Source organism: Struthio camelus, chromosome 1 (assembly GCF_040807025.1).
Source record: "Struthio camelus isolate bStrCam1 chromosome 1, bStrCam1.hap1, whole genome shotgun sequence".
NCBI lineage: Eukaryota > Metazoa > Chordata > Aves > Struthioniformes > Struthionidae > Struthio > Struthio camelus.
Genome location: NC_090942.1, coordinates 204,355,258 through 204,367,267, shown reverse-complemented (window position 1 = coordinate 204,367,267; position 12,010 = coordinate 204,355,258). Strand labels below are relative to the sequence as shown.

At 37.7% G+C, this 12,010-nt stretch overlaps 1 protein-coding gene across 1 annotated transcript in view; it reads left to right on the top strand.

Annotated features, from left to right (window-relative positions):
* RNF17 (ring finger protein 17) overlaps positions 1-12,010 on the top strand; it is a 57,128-nt gene that overhangs the window by 12,362 nt on the left and 32,756 nt on the right. The window contains exons 11-16 of the mRNA XM_068930295.1: positions 1,547-1,621; positions 3,227-3,516; positions 6,738-6,815; positions 9,008-9,169; positions 10,383-10,572; positions 10,982-11,153. Of these exons, the coding sequence (XP_068786396.1) occupies positions 1,547-1,621; positions 3,227-3,516; positions 6,738-6,815; positions 9,008-9,169; positions 10,383-10,572; positions 10,982-11,153 (967 nt within the window). The remainder of the gene's footprint in view (positions 1-1,546; positions 1,622-3,226; positions 3,517-6,737; positions 6,816-9,007; positions 9,170-10,382; positions 10,573-10,981; positions 11,154-12,010) is intronic.

The window sequence follows — 12,010 nt, the reverse complement described above, 5'->3', positions numbered from 1 at the left end:
GAAGTTGTTCCTGGAAACTCCGCTTACCGTCTTGCCTTCCTTAGAAAATTGCAAACATAAAATTTCTGTACCTGAATGTTAGGAAATGAGCAGGAAAGTGTGTCACAGCTGTGATTCAGCTGACGCTCTGCAGTTTGGTAGGAGGGCTTGTCAGAGGACTGCAGTGTATATAGTATGCATGTAGTGTGTATTGGGTACGCTCAGAAATGATAATTTGAGGGAAAGAATAAGGATGCTGTCAGGTTACGGGTTTGCTTATGACGGAGCAAGAGCTGGTGCTAGGGATGGTTGTTTCTTGCCTGAACGTCTGTTGAAAGAGCGTGATGTGTAGTCCGTTAGGTTATTGGAACACGTTGGGGAACCCATTTTGTTTAAAGAAATGGAGCCATGCCAGGAGAGGAGGGGCTGCATTACATTGAATTCTGACTGACACAGAGGAATGAAGCTGAAAGATTACTACTTGACTCCTTAATCTTTCATACTTTGAGCGCAAGAAACATGTAAAAGGAGGAATCAGAATAAGAGTAAGGGAATTTTTAACCGCATCCTTTAATAAACTCTGTGAATTGGTGGGTAGGGCCTCATTTAAAGGTAATGTGAGTGGTAAAGGAGAATTTCAGAGAAATTTTTAATTAAATGCAGTGGCAAAATCTCCCACCCTAAGGGAAAGCAAAAAACATAATGCAAAGTCAAAAATAATTGCACAGGAAGACCTTTTAAGGACCTGAAAACGAAAAATAGATTGTTAGAAGAGGAATAAAGGAGACTCGATAAAGGATGAGTATATAGACCTTGTATGCTGGTGCAGCTCCAAAATAACACTGAAGATGAAAAAATTACAACTGGTAAGGTGCGAAAAACCGGACAGATTCCATAGGCATAAAATACCAAAGAAGAAGGGATAGGTGTATTCTTGAGGAAAAAGAGCAGAAATGCTTCAGAGAAGGTGGGCTGTTCAGTACTACATATGGTTCAGTTTTAATGAATTGTTAGTGATGACTAGACAGTCAGCAAAGCTAACAATTTGATTGAATAGAATCATATTTACTGTCCTGCTAGGCTAATTATTGTAAAAGTACTTGAAAGATGCTTCTAGCTTTGTTTGGGAAAGGAAATAGAGCTGTTTATTAGTGTAACGATAAACAGAACAGAAAAAGAATATATATGTTTTGGGTTTCAATTATGATCTTTAGGATTGTTGGAAGGATTTTTTCTCTGTGAGGAAAAATTGATGGAATTAAACTGGTTATTGATGAGAACGCGATAAATAAATATTGCAGTACTGTGGGGGGGGGAGCTAGGAGAGTTTTTAAGTACAGATATGAAGATAAATAAACAACCAAGTCTGTTGTTAATAGGTTGTTAACATGCTAATTTTTAGTGCTTTTGTCATCCACAAGTGAAGGAATGAAATAGCTAATTAACTTTTTTTTTTTTTGCCTTTTCATGTAGTACAGGAATTTTGTCCTAAAAAAATGATACATATCTCATAAAGTGATTTAGATCATCATAGTGACTTTCATAACGTTTCTTACCTTTTCTCTAGTTTCTTCGTGAATACTGATGAGATTGCATCTTTGTTAAAAAATATGGGGAAGATTGAATGGGGAAAAACAGCAAAGTAAGCATTTTTAAATAAAGAGGATGGGTACAGTAATTTCGCTAGTCCTCTGATGCTTAAATATTTATTGGAGATTAAATTTAAAAAAAAAATCTGTGTATGCTTCTAAGAGTATGACAACAAACCAAAGCAGAACTTCAGATGTTGGCATTTTGGTCGGCATTCAAGTTAAACCGATCAGTGTTTCAGTGGTAACGTCCCAGTTTTACTTGTGTTTCACCCAACTATTTTCACTGCACCTTTTAAGTTATGTACTTAGGCTTTTTTTTAATGATGGATGTTATTCTAGCTTTGGCATTTAATGATAAAACAGAGATGTTTATAATTTCAATATATGAAAGTGCTTCGTGCAAGTGTAAACACATCTGCAAAATCTGCAGCAAATACTGAAATTTATAGTATTTCTGCTTCGCAATCTAAATGCTGATTATGGCAAAAGTCAAAAGGACTGACTTAGGATGAACCTGAACCAGAAAAAACCCTGACTTGTATTTTAAAATTACAATTGCCTTTTATTTTATCAGACCCCTTTACTTTTCCTGCAGTCTTTGGCAAATACTTGAGAAAATAAAATGGAATGGAATTACTCTTAAAAGGGAATGGAGGCCTATTGTTATCACTAGTAATCTGATAAAAGGATTGTTGCATACTGTGATAATACTTGGAAATCCTGAGGATTATAGTACAGAGTAACTGTCAGTACAACAGTATCTAACATGCCTTTGTTTTTAACACAGACTGTCACATTACTAATGTTTTTCAAATAGTTTGTTTGTACTTAGAGGCGCTATTTGGTCATTTAAGCAGGGGCAGCTCATGTTTGTACTCATCTCTGCCCAAGGATAAAAGGAGGATTTCCTCTAGAGAGAGGTGATGAACCAAATTCTGCATACTGTTTTGTAGCAGCTTGCAGATGATTCTTGGAATCTTTTGTTTAGATTGAGGCATAATTTCTCAAAGAACGAGTGGCCCTCTCTTTATCTGAGATTTATTATTACATTGGCAAAAGTGTTAAAAGTGCTTTAAGGAAAATCTGTTTATGTACAAAGGCCTGAATAACCTGCGCTGCTCTTTTGTGTTTATGGTGTCAGGAATCTCCCACGGTGTCATATATTACAGTTCGGAATAACCCAAATTTGATAATCTTGAAAGCACGCTGTAAAAAAAAAATCTCTCTTTCAATATAAAGTAAAGTATAAAGTACAGTGTAGTACAAAGTACTGTAGTGCATAGTCTATAGTATAAAGTGGTATCTTTTAAAAAAAAAAAAAAAAAAGTTAAAAGAGAACAATGTTAAATTGGGAAGGATCCGTTCCAGGAGTCGCCTTTTTTTTTTTTCTCCTGTTTAGTATTCAGAAGTAGTTTTCTGATTTTGTTGTCTTGGTATTCAACAACATCAGACAATTTTTTGAGAAATATCCCTTTTTTATTGAATCTCTTTCAGTAAATATTGAAACTACTAAAATAACTTCTGCTGTCCTAGCTAGTTTTTATGAGGTATTTTCATAGCATTGTGATCTCTTCTTAAAAGGGAAAAAAAAATGCTTTGACTTGTGTGCTTCTCTGAAAACAAACCTGATTCTATTAATTCCTGTCTCCAAATAGATGTTTTCCCAAATACAGTGAAGACAGTGGACAACACACTCCTAGGCCTGCTGATAAAGAAGAAATTTCAGGCTGTGATACTCATTTTTCTGTAGACAATACCTTTCCAGTATTTAACAGAGAAAGGAAAATAAAGGCTCTTGCAAAACTTGGTCTTCATGAAGAAGTGAAAAATACACAAGTACAAGAGTTGCTTACTATGATACATCATCAGAATAATCCTGTTCTGCCCAAGACTCTGTCGAGCCCTGATGTCATAATAGAAGAAATAATTGAAGATGATGAGGAAGGTAAGTTGCTTAACACCTGATGCTTTCAATATTGAGTTGTCAGTCGTCATGTCCTTTATCAATAGCATGTTTGTAGTCAAACTCGGCACTCGTACAGGCTCTTTCATGACTCCTACATTCCACTCTCTCTTGCTTTGGACTTCTGTAGTTTCTTTTTTTTTCTTCCCTTAGCTTAGCTTAGTGAGAACTTTCTTACAACTTTTCTGAAGTGGGTGTCATCATAAGTTTCTGTGTCGTCTTGGATAAGTCTCTCTGACTATCTTAGTTGTTACAATCCTTCCTGGAGTTTCTAGCGTTATCTTACCTTAACTAGCAACAACAGTAAGTTCTTCAGCTTCTCAGTTCTTCTCTGGACTATGTTAGTAGAGTGTAGCTAGCAGGTCCATGGAAGTGATCTTAGGCTCTGTGAGACTGCATTGGGGTGCTGTGTCCAGTTTTGGACCCTGCAGTACTGAAAGTCACAGGTCTACTGGAGCACGTTCCAGCAGAGTCAGTTAAGCTGACTGGGGGCTGGAGCACATGAAGTGTGAGAAAAGGATGAAGGAACTTGGCCTCAACCTTAAGAGGAGGAGGCATAAAGGGGAACTTTATGGCTGTCTACAGCTATCTGTTTGGTGTATAGAGAGAAGTTGGAGTCAGACTTTTCTAGGAGGTACACTGATAGGAGAAGAGGCAACAGACACAAGTTGGAAGATGGAAAATTACTTAGGAAAAAAATTTTACCCTGAGGGTGATCTAACACTGACGCAGTTTGCCAAGAGATGTTGTGGAACCTCCATTTTTGGAGGTGTCTAAGGCTCTATTTAGCTGAAGTCTTAGAATCTGTTTTTATTTTCAAATTGCCTTTTAGGAAATTACCAGATTTCCCTACCAATACTGTACTTTCCTTTTTTAAACAACTTCTGAATTTTACAGAGGCATGCATCATAAGCTAGTTAATCTTCCATTGCTGTTCAACTGACCTTAACATCTTAGTTTTTAAATTATTTTGTATTCATGCTGCCTGCAGCTCTCTTTCCGCTAACTCTATTTCAGCTTTTTTACCAAGACTATACAAAGAATTGTTGACGTTGAATAACAAACGGTAATGGTTCACAAAATTCAATGTTGGCAAGCCAACGTGTTTCTCCAAGTGCTTTTACACATGGAATATACATATATTCCATTCTAAGTACATATATATATAGAGAGAGAGAGAGAGAGAGAGAGAGAGTGAGAGATATGTATATCACGTGCTCAAGTTTGGGGACTGCCTGGGCAGTTCCTGCACAGCAGATTACCTGTTCTTCCTTTTGGTCTGCATCAAGGACCTAACACAGTTCCTTTCATTTGCCACTAGTAAATGACAAAGTTTTGCTGGTAGACCGTAGCTCTGACTTTATGACCACTTTTGAAACTTGATTTTTCTTTATTGATCAATCTTATTAGTGGTTGGAGTTCCATTTTGTTTCTTTGCTTCGTGTTTAGACTATGCTGCATCACTTGCCTGGCCTTAATTTCTGCTTCTGTTCAGGCATGGTAGCGTGTCTTCTTTCAGACCACTTTGCTTAGAACTTGGTGTTGTCAAGCTCTCTTCAATAGTCAGGAGAAACAGGGCAGTGAGTATGTTTGTTGTTGTAAAAAGTTTAAACTTCAGGGCCCTGACACTAGCCTCACTACTGGAGTTGGACAAACGCAGCAGGCAGAGAAATTTGACCCTTGAAGAAAGGAACTAGGCATTTAATTACAGGACCCTATTAGATGGAGGAGCATTGAATATGTGCTGAATGCAGGTCCTTCATGTTCTAGGCTAGGTAAAAGAGCAAAAAAGATTGTTTTACCTGTTGGGGGCTTAATCTTTTGGGGGTTAGGCTTGAATTCCAGAGTGTAAGATTGCCAGGTATAAGCTTACTGAGGATAAAAGGTTCACGTTCAGAAATACAGTTACTGGTGACCAAGATGACTTTCTCTGAACCTAGACCTGGAAAGAGAAACTCGAGAAGAAAATATCCTCTTCATCATTTCTTTGAGGCTTACCTTTCTCAAACATTCTCTTCTGAAATACACAAAGGCATGCTCCTCCACAGCAGAACAGCAATGATCTGTTCAACTCATCATATTCCTCGAAGGTTTCAGAAATGGAAACATAAGCTTTGTTTTCCCTGCACTCTGACAACTCTTCTTAATGGTGTAATAGTAGAATTACATGAAATTGACTGTCTGTTGCCTTCATCAGCTTTACCATGCCAAAGCAGGAGTGATAAGGGCTCCCTGCATTGGTGTTGATCCAGTGCTTATTCCCAGTTTCGTTTTTGTGTCTCCTTTTCTTTTTCAGGAATCTTCTCAGGACGTTGTACGCTATTAAATTGTGTTCTTGCTTTTACCTCTAGATATATGTTTGTATCACTAGGAAAATACTTCTGTGGTAGTCACTTCAAAGTGTTGTTCTTAATAAAATTACATCCTTGCACCTTCAAGCTAAAACGCTAGTATGAATAACCAAAATTCTCCCTTTGGAACCAGAGTACTGGTTTATACCTCTCCACCTTGAGGACAAATACTTGAGCTTTATCACCATACCATAACACAAGAAATATTGGTGATGTCCGATTATCTTACTTTTCAGCAGTGCCATTGAGCACCACAGATGAGCTCAGAATAGGGGAAGAATAAGTTCAAGAATGCTTTGGGGAAGTTAGATGTTCTCAAGTTGTATGAGCCTCAAAGTAGCTGAATCAATTTCATAATCATCCGTGGCTGTTTTTGAGAATAAATGAGGTACTAGCATACTAAACAGCTCACGCAGTACCTGTTTTTAGAGAAAATAAAAGGATAACCTGGAGAATTGATGATCAATTCAGATTTCATTCACAGAAAGAAATTTACGTAATGTAAATTTCAGAGCTTAGGTACAGCTGTCTAAAATAGCTTATTCCAAAATTCCAGTGGACTTCACAACATGTTTTCTGTCAGAACAAAATTCTTTCAAACTGGAATGTAATAAAAGTTTTGCATGTCCTGAATCTTACGTTTTTTATGGTAATTTGGTTAATCTTGGAATTAGCACATGGGCTGGCCATATGCATGTTTCACTGAGTGTGCGTCTATTTCAGGTATGAAAATTTTTTTCCTCCTCAGTACCCTTTACAGAATCCATAATTTCTTTACTGTATTTGCCTATATGTATAGATACATTAACTAACCTAATTCATTAAACTTCTTTTAAAACAATAAACAAACAGAACTTCCTAAAGAACGTCCTGAAGATGAACAGAGGAAGAAACTCTTCAAGAAGAAAACACCTTTTGAACACAAAGTCGGTTAGTGGTTTTCCTTTCTGGTAAATGTTTAGTTTGTGGTGGTAGTTGCTTGTTGCAATTTTTTAATTTAACTGGGCGTGACTAAGACCTGATGTTGAAGAGAGCCATTTTCTAAGGAGCTGTTAGAGAAGGCACTGAAATTAGTTAGAGAGTTGAACACATACGTTAGCATTCTAGTTGGGATTAGGAATGTATTATGAAGCAGATACCCTGATCTTTCCTAGTTAGCATGTTTTGGCTCATCTGTAGGAGCAGTCTTAGGACGTGTAAACTGAATTCCTTCCAGATAAAACTAGTCTGCGAGGTGCTTATAGTGTGGATGTCTTTCTTGACACCAGCTGTTTGCTGTGCAAATCCACTCATTGTTGTGCACTCCTTGCTAATGTAGGTACAGTCTTTGATTTGCCATAAAACCGCTTAATGTGAAGTTGCAATACAGGAATTCCCAGGCAACTTTCAGAAACTCGACGTTGGTAGTGTTTCTCAACAACTGGTAAATATTTGACCTAATAATACCAGTGCTGTCAGTGGCCAGTGCAACCCAATTTGTAGGTCAGTAACCTATACACTGAATTTTGAACTATTGTCTTATTCTCCCTCCACCTGTTTGAGATTCTGAATTATGAGTAAACACGAGTATGAAAGGGAGAGCGTAATTTGAGGAAGTAACTTATTTCCTCCACAGATTCTGTAGGCAAAATTTGTGCAGTGCTTGGAACAGTTGTTCATTGATAAGAGTGATAGAATGATCGTGCTGTGACTGTATTTGTCAGCAGTATGCCAAACTACATATTTTGTCCAATATTAGCTCTTTTTGGATTATGGAAACTGTGATTTAAAGTATGATGGAACAAGTCTTTCATTCCCTCCTGCTAGTAGGGTTAGTTATCAGACAAATGCATTTTTGATAAATCTTTCAAATCCTTTTCAGGCATTTGTGGTTTGTTGTGGGGGGTAGGGTGGAGATTATTTTAAGAAACATATTTGTACTGCCTAAATGCAAACAGACTTCAGCCATCTTTTGCGGATCCATCTGGATCCAGTGATCCAGAACTGCCACAGCTCCTGTCACTGTCTCTTGTGCTGGAGATATCAGATTCTACTGATCTATTGAAGAAGCTGTTAATACATGCTTTTCCTAGTTTACTTAAGACAGACTACCTGAATCAGCAGATCATTGGAGATGGTGGCCTCCAGCAGGGGTGAGCCGGAAGAGTTTGTGTATACCTGTAGCTTAAATCTTAGGAGTCATTTAGACTTACATACTCGGACACCATCTTAACCACTGGAGATGCCTAAGAATAATCTTAACCTCAGTTTCCTAAGCTCCCAAGCACGGTCTTGTGTACATGCTCAGAATGCCTTGAGTGCCAAATATTTTATGCCGTCTTCTGCGCACGGTCAGTACTAGTTCAGAGATGAGCACAAAGATAATTATGCTGTAGGATGCTGCAAATCTGTCTGCTTTGTCCAGGTCGGTCACTTAGATCTGACACGGGATCTAGTACAGGTTGCAGCAGCCTTGCAGTGTTGATGCTTTGCAGAAAGCTTTGTGGTTTAAAATACTTCTGTAGGAATTGAGACATTGAACTTCTGAACCCTTCTGACCCATCTACCGCGGTGACTAGCTTCAAAAGAGGACCCCCACATTTTGGATCCCAAATCAAGGGAGATACATGCAGTACAAATAATATGGATGCTTAGTGAAAAGTACCTTTTTTTGGAGGGTTGTCTGTTAGCTAGCTTTTGGATGTTTCTTGGTCTTCATGCAATAGCACTGAATAACTATGCAAAAGTGTTTATAATTCCAATTTTTAAAGGTAGATGTTTCACTTAAGCTCTCTAATTTGCTTTCTTGCTTCTCGGCTTAAATAGAATACAAGCTATGAATTACCCGCCGTAGTTCAGGAGCCTACTTTATAGGCAGTGAGACAGTGAGCTTTTTGTTTTGTAAGGTGGCTCAAGGGAGGTAGGTAGATCTTGCTCTTTGCTCAAAAGAGAGGATATAATCAGAAGATTAAACACGGTAGTTAGTTTGAAACAAGTGGGAGCAGACTGCTGTGAGATTAAACTAGTTGAGCTAATGAGAAGCGTCATCATGGCTGATGCAGCGTAAACCTAATCATATGTGTGTAATAGTATCTATTGGTGTCACTTGGGCTGTGTTTGACATCTGTTTATGTCTTGTTCAGGCTCGACAGAACTAGTGTTTGTAAGCCACGTTATAAATCCATGCCACTTCTATGTTCGGAGATACTCACAGAAGAAAGTAGCAGTTTTTCTGGAGAAGAAATTGAAGAACTTTTGTCGTAGTATGAGTTCCTACCTCTCACCTTCAGATGTTTTGGAACTAGGTAAATTAGTCATTTCTAAAGGCCTACATTAGCTTAAAATAGCCATCTTGCAGTATTTCTTCCTTAGTACTCGCTTCTAGAAGGTATTTAGAAAACGGATAAAAATACTGTCTACTCAGATTATGATATAGAAGTTGAATATTACCTTGGAACGTGTCAGTACTTCTATTCTAGTAATACATTTTTTGCAAAATTTGGAGACTAAATTTGAGCTAGATTATGCTGCGCAGAAGTGTGGAACTTGTGGAATATTTAGTTCTAAATGTTCTGATGTTGGGCTGGTTGTGTATGAAACAGGTGCTGGTTCTTTCCAGATTTCAGTAAGAAAAAATGACCATTCAGATCTTTACAATATAGTACTACGCTTAATCAGAATATTCAGAGACAGAAGTGGAATACAAGATTAGCAATTAAAATCTTGTATCCCTTCTGATGGGGGAAGTCCAAGATGATAAAGAATCGGGCAGACTTCTCGATCGGGACATGGCGTACTGCGTAGATCCTGTCCATGGTGAGGTTCACCAGCTTTTCAGTCTTTAGAGGTCTTGCAGGTTTTTCTTAGAGGAAAACAACTGCATTCATACTGTCAAGCAAAAGGATGTTCACATGAGAACATGTTGCTTCACTTTTAGAGCTCTGACTAGGACACAGGTGGTATAATCACTGGTGCCAAGCGGAAGCTGCCAACAGGCTCCTCCATTAGTTAGCTGGCCCAGCTGATTCTGCGACCAAGGGTTCTGTGCAGCACAGCACAGGCCTGTGCCTGCTGAGGTCACCTGTTCTGTGGATCGCTAAATGTTCAATGTACAATAGTTTTCCTGGTTCAGATCACTGCAGAAGTTTTTAAGCTCTTTTTCATAAAGGATCTTTTTTTATGTGAACTTGACTGAACTCTTTGCAAATAAACTAGGCTTTCGTGGGTTTGAGTGTTTCAGTAATAGGTATAGAGAGTTTACCAGAAATATTTTTTAATGCAAGCCAACCATTTCCTAGCTGTACAGACATTGTGTAAGTGAATGTGGGGAGAGAACTTCTACTGGATATCAAGACAAGGTTTTTAATGTCTTTGTCCTCTTTATTGTAGAGGTAGCACTCTTTTTACCTGTGCAAAAGAGTGAAAACAGTGGACCATTAGAACTGTAATAGCAGTGCTTAAAATGCAGGGTATCTGTAAATTCTGAATTTAGTCTGGTTTGCATTTACTTTTCTGTAGGTGCTAGAACTTTTATTAAGAGCAAAGAAACTGGAACGTGGTGCCGTGGAACTATCACCGAACTAGTTCCCCTAACAACTAAAAATGTGAGGAAGCCTTGTAGTCCAGTAAGATACAAAGTTTGTGATATTGCAGTGATGGAAGTGTTCCTGATAGATTTGGGGAGTTCTGAAGTTCTAATTTTTTCAAGGTATGTTTACAGAGAGTGTTGTTTGTCTGCAGTTGTTGTCCTTTGACTGTTCTTTCTCAAGAGCATCTTTACTAAGCAATGAATCCTTAATTAGTAAATAAGTTTCACACAAGCTGATAACCAGATATCCGGATGATACTGGTATTCTTTGCATAACGTGTCTCTCACAGGACAAGTGGAGGTGTATATAAATACACAAATGAGCTAACCTTCACATGTTAAAATGTTTTAAGTTAAACTTATGTTGCCGAAAGGTAACAGGTGAGTCCTGAATGTTTAAGAACAAGAAATGCATTTTATTCAGGCACTGAACTTTCTAGATCTGTTTTAGTCTCATGACGTTATGCCACTTTATTGAATAATGTTTGGTTTTGCTCTTTCAAACTAGTGCTGCTTTTGTTCCCACTAGCAATAGATACGTTCCTGTTGAAAGGCCTGAAACTACTACTTTGCAAATTATTGACGCAGATGACGTTTGTTTGTTTGTAAGAAAGCCTGATCAGCATATTGAGGCACAACTTGCAGCTATTCCTCCTTTAGCAGTACTGTGTTCATTGAAGGATATTGTTCCCAAAAATGCAGTAAGTAAAAGCTGTTTCTGCTATTTTGTGAGATTTTTTTTCTGCTGAGAATGCATGTTAAAGAATTTTGAATACATCATTTACAATAATCTTCTTCTAGGATAAACAGAAAAACCCCAAGAGGAGAATAGAGTGTATATAAATATATTAAATCAGCTCTCTTAAAAGATGATTGGTATTGCTTTAGTTGGAAAGCAGACAAGCTTACAGACGCCTGTCTTTAAAAAACCTCAGTGTTTACAGCGTTACACTGCAGGTTCAAATCTCAGTACTTTTTTTCTAGAGATGTTGTTTTGTTGAGTTCAAAGACAAATGATAGAACTGATGTTCTTATGTTATGGCTGTCTGATAGCTTCATGCAAATAGCAGCTTTCAAAAATAATCCAAATAGCGAAATAATGGCTTTAATTTTCCAGGGAGCCTGTTGGGGCTGTCCTTTATTACTTAAAATCTTGTGCCCTATATTGAAAAGTGTCTTTTCATTTTCTTCGTTTAGTATAAAACGAAATAAAAAAATCTTTCAGCCTTTATTCCCCTAGGAAAGGACATAAATTGCAGCTTTTTTCTTCCAGTGTTCTCTCTTATTTACTGGGTTATTTTTATTTTTGCGACATTCACAGGTGAATGCATATATTCAATACAGCTGTATATTTCTGGCAATATAACTGCTGGTATCTTTTACTAGTCTGATATTATCTGAAATAGCTTTAAAAAGGACAGATCTGGAACAGTCTTCACGGTTATGGATAAAACGTCCACCTGTGTGGGCTTGGATTTTCAAACCTAGAAACCACAGATGTGAAGTACCACATGAGAAATGCATTCATTTGATGCAAGAGAATTAAATTTAGACAAGC